The sequence below is a fragment of the Cyprinodon tularosa genome, unplaced genomic scaffold (genome assembly GCF_016077235.1).
Source record: "Cyprinodon tularosa strain WSP-4 unplaced genomic scaffold, ASM1607723v1 ctg527, whole genome shotgun sequence".
Taxonomy (NCBI): Eukaryota; Metazoa; Chordata; class Actinopteri; order Cyprinodontiformes; family Cyprinodontidae; genus Cyprinodon; species Cyprinodon tularosa.
This window is the reverse complement of record NW_024039260.1, coordinates 234749-250510: the sequence shown is the minus strand read 5'-3', so window position 1 is coordinate 250510 and position 15762 is coordinate 234749. Positions and strand designations below refer to the sequence as shown.

Here is a 15762-nt window from a genome sequence, read left to right as displayed (position 1 = left end):
CTGTGGTAGCTGGCCTTAATTACTCAGGCCTTTCACCTGTTTTACTCTTTCCAGCTCCTAATTATCATTCATCTCATCCACCTGCCAGTTTCCCTTATATTAGGTTCAGTTCCAGCTATCATGGCCAGATAATTAGATGTTGCTTTCTGTTCAGTCTGTTGAGTTCTGTTTGTTCAAAGGTTCTTGTCTTGGATCCTGGCGCCAGTGGAAAGAGGTTTTTGTGTCTGTCTCGTCTCCTGCTCATCCACTGTTCCTCCCCTGCTGAGTCCTCTAGGTTTTTGGCTCTTTACGCGGGGAGGTTCAGTTTTTATCCCAGTAAGCCTGGCTCCAAGGTGGAGACCAGTTTAAAGGTCCTGCATCAAGATCTGGTTTCACGTCTTGTCTCTGCTACCCTCTTCCACTGAGCCTGCCCGTCTGCACCTGATCCTGTCTGCTCCTGTGCGTGTACTCATTGCCACGCTTCTGGACTCTGACCCTGCCTGGGAGCTCTAGGATGCCAGGAGGCCTGGATCCTGCTTGTTCCTGATCATTCTTAATCCCTGTCCAGGATCGGCTTCCTGCAAGTCCTCTGGGACTGCTGCACCGGGGACACTCTCAGGGACGCATGCTGCGTCTGCCTTCAGTCCAGTGGCTGGATTGCACCCATTTCCAGGGAGATGGACTGAACTATGAAACCAGGTAAGTGACTCACTGAGATCATCATCTTCTGTCAGATGATCGTGGTCACTAACCTGTGTTTCTCCCACTAGAGCCGCGGTTCTCAAAGTGTGTGGCGCGACCCACTGGTGGGGAATTGAGACGTGACAGGTGGGGCGCGCCAAGTTCCGGTGTGTGTGTGTGGGTGTTGTGTGACTATAAATGTAGAACGTGTGAGAGCAAACTGTCCTTATAGCTGTATGTTGCCGCTTTTTAGACCAATCAAACCCACAAAGTAATCATTACTGGCCTACATGCAGTCTAATTAAAAGAACATTAGATATGAGAAAAATTTCACCTGGAACTGAAGTGCCAAAATAATGATTGACGTGACGTCGGCATATTATTTGTAACAGAATAAACTTTCGCGCCCCAGTGTTGCCAACTCGGCGACTTTGTCGCTATATTTCAGACCCCTCCAGCGACTCTTTTTAAAAAAAACAAATCTAGCGCCTTTTGGAGACTCTTACGTGAAAGCACGTATCGTTCCTTTTCTTGTCCTCCAGCGGCAGGTGCTGCCGTGGGGCGCCTCCCCCATCCCAACCCCGTTCTCCCCCGCTATTGCAGGAGTCCCTCTCAGCGCTGCAGTCAGAGCAGAGACACAGCATGTTTAACTTTAGCGTCCAGACTGCAAATAAAGCGCACATGCGCCGGGATTGACGGCGCAGGTTGATCATAAATAACTGAATTTGAAATATTTTATCTTAAATAAATAATTGCGTTTGATTCACACAGCCACATGTTCATGTTTCTGGTTAGGAGTGGAGAGGGAGTATCCACTCATCGGGCAGAGAGCTGTGTGCATTCTTCTTCCCTTTGCCACATCATATCTCTGTGAGATGGGCTTTTCAGCTGTTGCTTCACTGAAAACAAAATACAGATCTCAGCAGAACATTGAGCATGACTTGAGAGTGGCAGTATCCAGCCTGCAACCCCGTTTTGAGAAACTGCAATGCAAAACAGGCTCATTGCAGCCACTAATGCAGGGATAAATAGACCTGTCTTGCCAGATGGATTTCACTTCTTTTCTTTTATTAACAGATTGCAGAGTGGCACTTTAATTTTTTCTATCTTTGAGCTTGATACAAATTTTGACACAGCTGCATTTTTATTTTCTTTATTTTTGAGCTTGCTGTTATTTGATGTAGATAGTTTGTATTTAGATACTACTTGTTACTTCAATAAAATTGGAACATTTTAAGATTGTTGAATATTTTATTAGCATTGTGTTGGGGCGATGGGGACAGGCGGGGCTTGAAAATTCCCCCTTGTCCAAAGTGGGGAATGACAGAAAAAGTTTGAGAACCACTGCACTAGAGTGTCTGAGATTGGGCGGTGCCCCGCCCCCCTCCTGCAGCATCCGAGAGTCGCAGATCCTAGCAACTCCACTTTAGTTTCATTTTGTTTATGTTTTTATATTAATAAACGTTTTGAACTTTCCTATTTACTGTCTCACCTTGAATACTGGGTCCGTCTCCGTTTTATGAAAATTAGCCGATCGTTTTATGACGATTAGCCTATAAGGAGAGCCCTATTGTAAAGTGGCAGCACTATTTCTAAGTGAAGCCTTTGCCTCTATGTAGGGCAAAGCAGGAGGTGACAGCAGCAGAGACGGAACAGCCGTTGGGTGAAGCACAACAAGAGGCAGCAGCAGAGGTGGAGATGCTGCTGAGAGAATGAGACGTCAAACTGTTGCTATAAAAGGTCTCAAAAGAATAATAAAAACATTTGATACTGCTCATTTTGGGTGTTTTCTAAATGGGATTTAAAACCAGGGAATCAACAACGAACAAAGATTTGCATTCTTTCCTGTAAAATAATTCTGAAATTTTTAGAGGTATGCAAAATCATGATCAAAATGTAAATATTTACGATACCAATAACTAAACCAAACTATTCACACAGGAATGATTTAAATCATATTTTTTTTAAACGCTTTAATTGTCAGGACAAAGCAAAAAAAAAAAAAAAAAAAAAAAAATCAATGGGTAAAAAACAACAGTAACAGGTTGTTTTCTATCTAGGATACAACAGCAGGAATATTACTATAGATAAAACTACACTAAGTCTCATTATGGCTTACCTTCAAATGTTTAAAATTAAAATCCAGCAGCAGATTATGTTTTCTATAACGTAAAAATGTTTCCCTGAGATCCTTTGCTGCATTAAAAAAAGCCCAATCCAAATTTATAATGATATTTAACTCATTCGTAAATCAGTAGGAAAGATAGTTATGTGTAACATTTGGTAACGCTATCACTGAGGTAGTTACTACATTTTATTTAGCAAAAAAAGCTAATATAAAGGGAGTTCTTCTAGTTTAAATGACATTAGTGCAAAACCACAACAAGCAACAACCGCATAAATAAACATTATTTAGTGGTGCTTAAAACATTTTATCATGTAACATCTTCCTTCTCTTGTAGATGATTCATGGAAAAAAAAGAAAGATTTAAAATGCAAGTCTATATATATAAAACTCTATATGCACTATACTGGAGGTCATATGTAGGCAGTTTACCAAAGATTATGTATAGGAGTAGTTTTTGTTTGTTGGAGGGAGTGTTGGACACAAGAGTTAAACAGAAAAGGTGCTGCTCTGGCGGGCGAGAATGTAATCCATTTTCTTTTTAGTCTTTGGCTTGAAGAGGATGTAAAGGAAAGCTGAGACCATCATCAGGAAGCAGATCACTGTCACTACAGCCACTACCAGCCATGTAAAGGTAGTATCTGTAAAAAAAAAAAAAAATTTACATTCTGCTATGGTATGGTTTGTTATAAAGTGGCATTAGCTTTTTTTCATATTTTGTGTTACATTTGGAAACAAAACATGCTATTTAGCTTCTTATTAATGCATCCTCAGACAAAGGTTAGAGCTCTTGTTTGGAGAATTTATGAGGCGCTCACCTTCCAGGTGAAGTATAGAAACAACTTCCTGTCTCCCGCTTGTGTTCTGAGTGACGCACTTCAACTCAGTCTGCTCATCTTCCTCAGTTATGACAGCGATAATAAGCCTCTGTTCGATCTGACACATTTCAGACACCCGATTTACCCTGAAAACAGCAGGAAGAAGGCAGCCAAGCAAGCATAGTAAATAGTTGGTATTAAACTGTATTTAGCCTTTATAGTTTAACTTTTTTCTCTTAATAAGTTTAGGCAGGCATCCCTAAACTAAATGCTGCTGCAAAAACAATGTTTATTTCCAGGTTAAAATGAATTAATTGCAGGGAAATATACTTATTTATTGTAATGGAATTTAATAATGTTTAAGATATATTTGTTTTCAACTTTTTCTTATCCTTTGGAAATCATAACTTTTATCTTATTATTATGAAGTCTTTTGTCTTTCAGAATCTGTAATATCATTAAGCTATAAGTAATGCTAAGTTTATGGTTTTATCACAGAAGTTGGGTATTCTTTATGTACAGTAACAGTGGGTCAAGATGTGTGACCAACCAAGAGAAGGTAAGTCTAAGTAGTTGGCAAAGGGTTGACTTTTATTTAGTTTTATCTTCAACCTAAGAATTTTGTTAAGATTTAAATGTTAGTGATGGGTTAATACTCCTGTTTTTTTTACTTTAATTTTTTAACTATAACTGCATGCATTATTCACTCTGTTAATAAAGTCGGAGCTGAATCAATCAGTTCACTGTTGAGTCACGATTGTATCAGCAAACTTGCTATAACGGGTGTATTATTATCAATAGGGCAGTTTTTCCAGTGTAACTGCTCATTTATTTTACATTTTTAACATTTTAACACCATGTTAATGGTTAAAAACAAGGGTTTATATTAGCATTTTAAAAAGCATACTGGTATTTCTGATATTTTTTATGAAATTATCAAAACAGTTTGCAAGTTAGAGAGATATTAGCATTTTAATACAATGCCCCCAGTCATATCTAGGTCACACCTTGGTCTTGTTTTACACTTTGGTTCAGAGACAATAGTTACCTTCTTCCTCCCTGCAGAGCCCGTCTTTCAAGGTATGAGGACTCCACTGATTGGCTGTTTACCAGCCATGTGACCACAGTTGAGTCTGCCAGTGGACATTCAGTGAGCACCTGACAGAAGAGCTCCAGGCTTGAACCTAGATGGTGAAACAGAAGAAAATCTATATTGGAGCATTGCTAATATATAAAATCAGAGCATATTTCCAGGAAACATTGCATTGTGATGTAATTATTACCACGTACCATGCGGGCCTTCAAAGATGGTTCCATTACGCGGCGAGATAATTACTGGTGGCTTTATTACTGCAGTTAGGGTAAAAAAAAATGTTAATTTATCAGATACGTCTAATATGACTACTTTCAATAGGAAGCTGGATTACTAAAGGGTTGCAGAAATCAAAGATGACTCACCACTGGTGGTACTGGGAGTTCTACTGCTGGGCTGAGCTGGTTCTGATGGTGTGCTGACATCAGGCACAGAGGTAGTGATTGCAGGGTCTGAACCTGGCAGAAAAAGCATCCAGAATAAGAACCCAAATGAGACATTCATTCTGACAGTAAAACCTTTAAATATGAATTGCTCCTTGCAAAAGGAAACCCCAAATATCACATTTTTAAAGCTAGTTATGGGATGGACCAACTCTGTGTGATGGAAAATTGTGATTTTTAAGAAGATTATACCTGTTTTCAGCCGTTTTTACAAAACGTGTAAAAGATCAAGAGCATATTTCTATACTCTTAGTTTTCTCTTTATAGAATTCATTTAAATTCATTTTATATATAGAACCAATTCAATTAAACTTATTTCCCTTGCACCAATTCACAACACATGTCATCTCAAGGCACTTTACAGTTAATCAGATCATCCAGTCAAATTGATACAAAGTTTCCTATCTAAGGAAAACCAGTTGATTGCATAGACTCATTGACTCAAATACAATCCCTCACACTAAGCATGCTTGTAGCGACAGTGGAGAGGAAAAACTCTCTTTTAACAGGAAGAAACCTCCAGCAGAACCAGGCTCAGTGTGAGCGGCCATCTGCTGAGGCCAACTGGGGTTCAAGGAGACAGAAGCAGAGATACAAAAAGCAGCTGTAAAAGGCGGCCCTGTCCAGGAAACACACAGCCAGGCAGACGAGCTCCGAGCCAGCTCCCATGTCAGAGGATGCAGAGCACATCCAGTTAGTCACAGTCAGAGAAACAGGACTACACTGAAAATCAGGCCGATCTCCAAAAAAACAGACCGATCTCCAATTCACAACACATGTCATCTCAAGGCACTTTACAAAAACCCTTTAGAACAACCCTATGCTGCTACTACTGCTGAATCTGAGTACCATCTGGCACCTTTAAAACAGAACAAGCTTTGTCAGACTAGACTGAGAGTATCCAAGAACTTCTATTTTGAAGTTTTGGTTAATATTCTAAATTAGATTTTAATACTAAATTAAATCTTGCCTAGGCCATTCTTACATGCGGGTGTGTATTTAAGCCCTTTCTGTAAATTAAGTTCATCTTTAATTTCTTAGGGAACTAAATCTCTTTCTCTTTTATAGCATCTAAAAACATAGTATTTTTCTTCTGTTTTTTTGCAGTGATGGCAGCCTCGCTGCTAACACGGTGTGCTCAGGATGTTTCTAACATGCTTACTGTATTTACTTCAACTTTTATGAAAAAATGCAATGGAGTTTAATTAGGACAGTGCTGCTACTTTTCCACAACGGAAGATTTTCTCAGCCATATCAACAGATTCAGTCAAACAGCGCTATTTAAGATATCAAATTTAAACAGTTTTTATATCCACAGTTTGAAGATACTAAATCTTATTACCTAAACTTGTTATAAAACTCTCCAACACTTTACTCCAATGACTAACGTTCCCTAAAATACATTTCAGGGTTTTACAGAGCATTTGTTTCATACTAGATTTTAATGATCACCGTTACACTCAAATATTTAGGTGAGTTTTTTAGGTGGTTGTTGCAGTGCAATACAAGTAGTATTTCTTGTTTATTCTGCACCATTGATATGTTTATATCGATCTATTTGAGATAGATTTAAGTTTATGGGTGTATTGTGAAAACATTTTTTAAAGCATTGGAAGTATAAATTATTCTTTAGAGGTTCCTTTATGCTTCTTTAATCTTGCATAAGTTGTGCCAAAGTAATGTGTCTGTTTAGCCAGCAGAGGGCAGGGCACACTTGTTCTTTTTCACTGATTAAACCACCGGATCAGACATGATTATTTAATAACCCAAGATAAACCAAATGAGAACCAGATATCTTTTTATCTACAGAATAACTGTCACTTTAAATTAACTAATATAATTCGATATAATGAATTGATTAAATGATGTATTGTTCAGTGAAATATCCACTATAAGTCTATACAAAGGTGAACATTTTAATGAGTTCTAGAGCTTAGAAATGAAATTGCACAACACCAACCTTTTACATGAAGCAGGATAGCTCTGCTGACTTTGTACTGCTGGTTGTGAATGAGGGCCGTTAGCTGACAGGTGTAAACTCCTGCATGAGAGTGCTTTACAGCAGGGATCATCAGGGTAGCTCTGCCTGGCTGCAGAGGAGTGGGGTTGGAGTCCTGTAATAAGATACTGTTAGCTGTAGATCAGGCTCTACATTAAATAACAGAGAAATCCCAACTGTAAGGTTCATTTCCTCACCTTGTACCACTGGATTGGTCTGCCTGTCTGGTTGAAAGATTCCAGAGAGGGACAGTTAAATTCCACTGTCTCTCCCACTAAGGCAGGCCATGGATAGGACAGCTTCTCTATGTCCACAGAGGATGACTCGTATACATGCAACGTGATGCTCCCAGTAACACAGTAGGTTTCATTTCTGCACAGAGGAGCATAGAGATAAGTCAGATGCATGCTGTCAGAGGCAATATCCCACTTAAGAGGGACAGTTTTTGATTATTAAAATAAAAGAAAGAAAAGGTTGTTAGTGGTAATAGGTGCACATTTATAATGATTACGTAAAAAACACAGAAACTTTCTAACATGATTCTATTTATATCTACTTAATCCAGTTAAAAAATACACAGGAAAAAATCTAAATCTATATAAGTCATTTTTTTAAGTAAGTAAAAAAAATACATTTTGCCAATGGAACAAGACAATTTACATTTAAAATAAGAAAACACAATTGTATTGTCTTATTTCAAGTTCATTTTATCTAAATATATTATTTTAAGAGTAAAAATACTCATTCTATTGTCTAATCATCTCATTTACCTACTCAAATTAAGGGTAAATACACTTAATTTAAGAAATTTCTACTTATTTCTAGACCGTTTTCTAGTGTAGAACATGATCAGTGCACTGGAAAAACAATAATAAGTGGAGATTTCTTAAATTAAGTGTATTAACCCTTAATTTGAGTAGTTAAATGAGATGATTTGCCAATGGCATGATTGTTTTTACTCTTATACACTTGAAATGAGACAATGCAATTGCATTTTCTTATTTTAAATGTAAATTGTCTTATTCCATTGGCAAAACTTCCCTATTACCTTCACAATTCAAGAACAAATGCTCTTAGTTTAAGATTAAATGACTTATCTATATTTAGATTTTTTCCAATGAGGTAGTATTTAACTATTTACATAAACTCAGTAAAGTTACTCCATTGGCTTTAGAAAAAAAAGCTATAATTTTAGTTCTGATTCACCATATGTTTTAGTTTTAAAGGATATTTTAAACCAAATGCTAACTGATTTGAGAAAGAAAACCTTTGGCTGCTCTACCCACCGCATGTGGCTTCGCTAAGGAGATATCCATAACGAATATCATTGGTGATCATTTGAAACAGCTGTCATATACCATTACTGTGTTTTTATTATTCTGAAGGGTTTGAAGTGACAAACATTTCACTCTTTAATATAAAGTAAAAAATTTGTATTTAGCAAAAATAAAGTTAAATATACATCAGGGGAGCAGATTGAAGCGATTTATATGGAAAGAGTCAATGAGGCAAACATACACGGAAAAAATCAAAATCTAGATAAGTCATTTTTTCTTAAAATAAGTGAATTTGTTCTTGAATTGAGAAGGTAAAAGAGACATATTGCCAATGGAACAACACAATTTACATTTAAGATAGGAAAACAAAATAGCATTGTTGTATTTCAAGTGCATTTTATCTAAATATCATATTTCAACTGTAAAAAAAAACTAATTCCAATGGCAAATCATCTAAGTTATCTACTGAAATCAAACTGAGAAAATTTAACTTCAGCTCACGTTATTGTGGAACCATATGGAAATGTAGTTAAGATGAGAATTCATTCCAACAACAAATCTTTCTTCAGAAAAAAGCACTTTGCCTTATCCGTTATGTTGGTTTTAATTGTTATATGCATAATATAATCCAATTGTTCCATCTTTGAACCACTTAGAGCATTTCCCTTCACTGCAACAGGCCAAAATATGAACCAATTCATAAAAATACAAAAATGAGGTTAATTTCCAGGTTAAAATGAATTCATTGCAGGGAAATATACTAATTTATTGTAATGGAATTTTATTTGGGTTAAGATTTATTTGATTTCAACTTTTTCTTATCCTTTGGAAATCATAACTTTTATTCTACTAATATGAAATCATTTTTGTTGTCTTTCAGCATCTGTAATATCATTAAACTATAAGTGCCTTACCAATATCTACATGTCATACTGGAAGTATTGTTGAGAAGGTATATATATATATATATATATATATATATATATATATATATATATATATATATATATATATATATATATATATATATATATATATATATATATATATATGACAGATAACTTATCTTTTTTAATAAATGTTTAATCAAACTAAATCAATAGGTGGTGGAATAGCCACTTAAGTTGTATCCTAATGGCTACTTTTTACTTTTGATTGAAGAAAATATTAAAAATACTTCCTAACTTATCTATAAAACCTCTGATTAGGCTACAAAATGTGTATTTTTGCAAATATTAATATATTTTAAAATCTTAATCTTATAACACCTCTGAATTTTAATGCTGAATATACAATAAAAAATTTAAATTGGAGGCTGGATATGACAGTGTACCTGTAAGTGCAGGTGTATTCACCCGAGTCTGAAGGTTGAGCTGGAAGGAACCACAGCTCTTTACCCTGCTGCTGCACACGGCCATCGCTCTGATACCTCAGTTGATCGCTTCCGTTGTTCCTGCTGATGAGATACTTTTCTAGTGGTGGAGCGATTTTACGGACTTGAAGACCTCGCATGAATATCGGAAATTGGAGGATTACAGCCTCCCCCTCCACTCTAAAAACCTCCACTTCTGGGGATTCCTGATAACAGCCATCTGCAGAGGAAAAAACATCCAGAAACTAAGCACTACTAATGACAATATTTCTTGTTGATTTATTTTTTTTTTTCTTCAAATCATTTGTTTTTAATAGAAAAAATGGCAATACGGGAAAAAAAATAACATTATTTTTCATAATAATGCTGCATGGATGCTTGGTCAAAGCAAATAACCCACCATCTAGTGTTAAATCCAGCCAGGATTGGTTCCCATAGCAAAAATAAATCAGGGTACTACTCATAATGCAGTACTGCATGTTTACACTGTCGTTAAGGTAAAGTGAGAATCTTCTGAGAGAAAACACACAAACATGCCTTATAAAATCCTGACGTAATGTGAACAATATAGGAAAAAAATATTCACCTTTCATAGGCAGGGGAGGTAGTAGACGAGCTCCATGAACACCTGTGGCAAAGACCATGGCAAACATAAATGCCAAGCAGAGCATGGTGGCAGTCTGCAGGGACACAAGGATTTAAGCAATAAGATCCAACGATAAAAGGTGAAACACTCTCGTCTTTGGGTCCAACAGAGCAGGATTGGCTCAAATGCTCTATGTGGGAATTGTCCAGTCAATATACATAAAGAAAAGCTTAAGCAAAAATAAACATAAAGGTTATGATGCAGAAAACGAAAATCTAAAATCAGAGTGCAAATCCTGGAGCATAGCTTGTTTTATCTCCTAAGATCATTTAAAATTTGAACCTACTGGCTTTATTTCATGTCTTTTATTGAGCGTGAACTGTGACATCATAGAAGTCGTCATAAAACTGCTGGCACTCCCACACTTAGTTTTAACCACAGGGGGTTACCAATACAACCACATGATTAGTCATAATAATGTGTTCAAAGTCACTGTATCAAAGGTCTCCAAAATGAAGAAGCAATGAAAGAACAAAAAGAAATGTTTAAAGAAAAACTATTATTATTATTCAGTTTTTATTCCCATTTATTTATAAATTGCTGCAGTGCTGGTAAAGATCTAACCTCAGGTTATTGAGATGGTTACAACTAACTTTTAATGGGAGATATTTTCTTAAATTGGTAATATAAAAGGTTTACTGTCTGACTGTGCTTGTCATTAATATTGTTTTTAAGTTGTTTTGTCATCTTTTCAGGGATGAGTGTCTCATTTTTAGTTAGAAATAAACTTCAAAGCTGAAAAAAACATATTCTAAATCTACAACTGGCAGGTGTACAAATTATCTTGTGCATAACTGTAGCTAACTGTACTTTAATTTATATAATTCTACATTAATGCAATTTTAACTACTTTTCTAATTTTCCTATAATTGTTGGAAAAATCAAAGCTGTTTATATAGCCGACTTTTAAAACTTAAAAAGACAATACACATTAGTTTGATGATTTCTACAATTTTAAACACCTTATATCATAAATGTATTTTACTCTTTAAAGAAACATTCATAGTGAATGGCAAACCGTAATGGCTGATGCATGTTGATGCTGATGCATTTGCATCATTAAATAAAAATGCAAAACTTATCAAAATGTTTTGTGAGCACTGACAATACCACTGCATCGTGTTGCTTCATGTTAGACATTTCATTTAGTCGAGCTTTGGGCTATAAGGCAGATTATAATAAGCTCATGCTGAACTGTTTTGCTGACATTAGTTCTTTTAGCTTCTTTAACCCCTTAAGTTCAGAGGGTCTTAGGAGCAAATTCCGCCTGAAATTACACATGTGAATTAAAGTTCAGCTCCCAAACTATGACTTGGAAATATAATTGCTTGTATTAGTAAGACAGAAAGGCATTGAGTCATTTTTTCAGGTGGAACCACTATTGTATACGTCACCATGTTTGATTTATAAGGGGATTAAACATAGAAAGAATGAAAGATATTTAGCCACGCCAATTTGCACATTGAAACCCCATTAGTAACTCTGGATGACATCACAAACTTTGTAGATCCACTTATTGACTATAATTCAAGCAAATTTGGACTGGATAAATTGAAGCATGTTTGTTCCACAAAGGTTTTAGTGGGCAGTGTGCTAGGCGGCAATGTAATTTTCCATTCATAAAAAGGAATCTGACTAGACAAATATGCTGATTTTCTTTATTGGAGATCTTCTGCCAAAGGCAAAGCCTTTGCTCCTAAGATTTAGCCGTTGTTTCATTGAAATTTACCATTGAACACACAATTATATCACCAAACTCAATAGAAACTAAAAATAACAGAGAAAGCTTATGTAACGGATGCTGGCTACACCACCTGAAATAGTTACCCAATTACATCCAGCCCCTCCTTGGAAAGGTCTAAGCCTCTAGTTTCCAATTATGCCAACCATTAGGGGGTGTGGCTAAAAATGAATACCTGCTGTTGCATTACTCCTGCAGAGTCACACATTTCAGGTGGAATTTTAAATCTCATTTTGTTTACACAGCTATAAAACAAAAATCATTTTGAAACATGTTTTAGAAATTTTAAAGCCCTATTTTTAAGGGCATGTAAATGAAACACCATATTACTGAGTTTTGGCAATTTCTATAAATAGATAAATGCGAGCATGTGTCAGATGGGCTGGGCTTAAGGGGTTAATGAAAGGAAACAGGGATGAAGTGAAGAGTTTTTACTCTAAATGCATACAACTCTCACATGACAAAGAGTATACCGTACTTAAATAGGAAACATCTGTTGTTAACAGAAAATAACATTTGTGGCACATATATATTTTTTGTTTCACAGATTTGTTAAGGAAGCTTCCAAAGGAAATGAGTGCAGTTAGTTAAAAAACTGGAGAATCCCAAAGATCTGGGTTTTTGGATTTCAGAGTGCTGATGTGTTGAATCAATCTGTAAAAGCCTCAGTGCTGATTCTATGGAATAATCTCTGACTTTTTAAAGTGTTAAAAACTATTCCCATGTATTTTCTTTATTGTTTTAATGTTGATCTGATGCAGGAATTAAAGTCAAAGTCAATTAATGGTGTTAAAAAAATAACACAACCAGATTTAGCTTTGAAAATGTGTTTTTTTAAGTGAATACTTATAGTCTTCCAAATCTATCTTACCATAAAATATTAAGGTTGAACTGCAGAAAAACTGTATCTGTGGGAACCAGGAATCATGAAAAAGGGACATAGTACCAATGCATGGGAAGACAGTGTACTGCTAAGGGAATTTAGTGAGTGTAAGAATTAACTTTGCTTTGTAACGTGGTGAAATTTTGAAATGAAGAGATTTCAAGACCTGAAGGAAAAATATGACTTTTCAATCTGGACATCTTTGATTTAGAGAACATTATAATGAAGAATCATATGTGATGAGGGAGTGAATCTAATGCTGTCCTGGAAATGTTATTTGTTGCATGCAGTCAGAATACAAAAAAAAAAAAAAAAAAAATTCTAAATTTTTTGTTAAAGTTCTGTCAGAAATTTGGAAATAAAAAAATATGTTAAGATACTCCTTTTCCCATGATGTAAATATTGATATCTATACAAAAGAGAGAAAACAAGTTTGGGCTTTAGTCAAAAAAAGGGAAAAGGTTTGAAGCCAAACCACCCTTTTACTTTAAAATGGACGACTTTCTGAAACTTAAAACTGACTTTCAGGAAGCGACGTTTAAGAAAAGAAAAAGAGACAGATTTCCTCGAAAGAATTACACACTTTTCACGAGAACCTACTGATTTTCCCGTCTGCTTCCCTGCGTGTGATTACATTTGATGGCGATTATCACTTTCTCACATGAAACCATGACAATGGCAAAGGTGATGCACTCTTTCCTCAATAAAAGCCTTGCTACATGTCATCAGAGGGGAGTCCATTCAGAAAATACTGCAGCAGCGTCATCACTGGAGTTGACCCATTCACAAAGTTGTAGGAGTGCCAATGTTGTAATTTAATGAACACATGACTCACAGGGGTTTGTGACATTTTTCCTTCATTAAATGGAAACTTTGCTGACTGCTGGGATTAGTCTGATGTTACTTTTATCTCAACTTAGATATAGGATTATACAAATGATATAATAATTACAAATAAGAGGCAAATAATTCTTATTTTGTTGGCTTACTAAAATGCATTAATACTTTTTTTTCTTCAATTTATTTCTATTTAAAAATTATATTATTTTTTTAGCATCCTCATAATTTTCCTGATTTAAAAAAGATCAAACCAAATACATGAATGTTGATACCTTGAACTATACAAGAGATATATTATTAGAGTTATTATTAGTTAATGTTAATTAGATTTAAAGTTTAAATAAGTTATTTTGATTCTAAAGATATATTGTGTCATTTCTTTAATACACAAATATATATACACACATACGTATACATATATGTGTATATGTAAGTTTGAACATATATATCCAAATGTGTACATATATATGTATGTGTACATATATATGTGTATATGTCTATATACACAAATATATATATATATATATATATATATATATATATATATATATATATATATATATATATATATATATATATATGTATATATACACACACATACGTATACATATATGTGTATATGTAAATGTGTACATATATGTGTATATATCTATATCTATCTATATATATATATATATATATTACCTATGTATATATGTGTATATTTAAATGTAAACATATATATGTATGTGTACATATATATATGTATATATCTATATACACATATATGTATACACACACACACACACATATATATATATGCACAAATATTATTCACTTATTATTCTAAGATACAGAAAACAGAAAATTAACATTGAAATACATTAAGTCACCAAAACTTCTATAAATCGTGGTTGAAAGCAGAGGAATTATATTCACCATAAAATTCCAAACATATTACAAGGATAATGATTTAATGTTATCACTACACAGTATCTCCTTGGCTACAAATAAAATATGTGAACATTATGTATTTTAGCAATGTCCATACAGACTGAGAATCCTGCTAAGTAGCCTTGTTGTAAGTGCAGGGCAGGTGAATGTGCACATAGATAAGATAAATGACTGAACAAACATTAAACAGTACTTACAGTATACAGGTGGTTGTGGAGGCGTACTTGTCCTGGCAGAGAGATGTGGTATCAGCATGGAGTGACTTCTGTGTGAAGTGACTGGATGTCCTTTGGGCATATGGGGAACCTATGCTCTCTTTTTAAGGTTCCCACCCTCACAAGATGGAAATTTCTCAGGTTTCCCAATGTAACGCAGTGTACTGCACAGCTCAACACTCCTGTTTTCTGACTCTAGAACACGTTCATGCATCCTTTAAAGGCAAAGTCCCATTGCTTGACAACACTTATACATTTTAAATGTATAAGTGTAATGTCAATTTTGGAAAGAGGCAAAGGGTTATGTTTTCCAACTGTTTGTTGTTGTTTCTCTCCAACAGGACTTCCTCGTGACGCTGATGGTGGACCTCTTTATTTGCTTTAGCAGGAAAACACACAAGCATGAACACATTTACATGTATGAGGGACATTCCGAGAGTGGTGGTGGGTGGAGGGGAGAAACCAAGGTTAAAATTCCTTTTTTTTAGGAGAATAGAACGATTTTAAAAGTATCTCTACCAACTTCTCTGCCTTGTGTCTATTGCTATTTTAAACCTGTTTTCCCTGCATGTATACAAGTACATGTATTTGTATGTAATGTATTTTCTCTTGATTAAATTAGACGTACCAGAAACACAGATTGTGCATTTAATCCAGTTTGTGCATTCTTTCTGAATATTATAAAGTTTGTAAATTTTGGAAATAAAGTTGGAAAGT

At 35.1% G+C, this 15762-nt stretch overlaps 1 protein-coding gene across 3 annotated transcripts; it reads right to left on the bottom strand.

Annotated features, from left to right (window-relative positions):
• Nucleotides 1-2672: 2672 nt before the first annotated feature.
• LOC119795924 (interleukin-1 receptor type 2) lies at nt 2673-15435 on the bottom strand. Of its 3 annotated transcripts, none has more exons than XM_038304166.1 (10): nt 15028-15435; nt 10374-10415; nt 9749-10007; nt 7336-7510; nt 7100-7253; nt 5062-5148; nt 4894-4953; nt 4652-4787; nt 3604-3749; nt 2673-3426 (listed from the first exon to the last, which is right to left on the bottom strand). In XM_038304166.1, exons 1-10 carry the CDS (start codon nt 15125-15127, stop codon nt 3275-3277), a joined length of 1311 nt encoding a protein of 436 aa, XP_038160094.1. In that variant the 5' UTR covers nt 15128-15435; the 3' UTR covers nt 2673-3274. The 3 variants fall into 3 exon arrangements, with proteins under 3 accessions (XP_038160094.1, XP_038160093.1, XP_038160095.1); XM_038304165.1 differs by having other exon boundaries at nt 5062-5154; nt 15028-15434; XM_038304167.1 differs by having other exon boundaries at nt 5062-5154; nt 10374-10467; nt 15028-15432.
• Between the last annotated feature and the right edge of the window lie 327 nt (nt 15436-15762).

Bases quoted from the DNA above. Each gene is read 5' to 3' on its own strand.
- LOC119795924 (XM_038304165.1), bottom strand. From the start codon at position 15,127: ATGCCCAAAGGACATCCAGTCACTTCACACAGAAGTCACTCCATGCTG. The intron at 10,416-15,027 runs GTAAGTACTGTT...TCTTTGCCACAG, and splicing joins TCCACAACCACCTGTATACT to GTGTTCATGGAGCTCGTCTA. The intron at 4,954-5,061 runs GTGAGTCATCTT...CCCTAACTGCAG, and splicing joins AACTCCCAGTACCACCAGTG to TAATAAAGCCACCAGTAATT.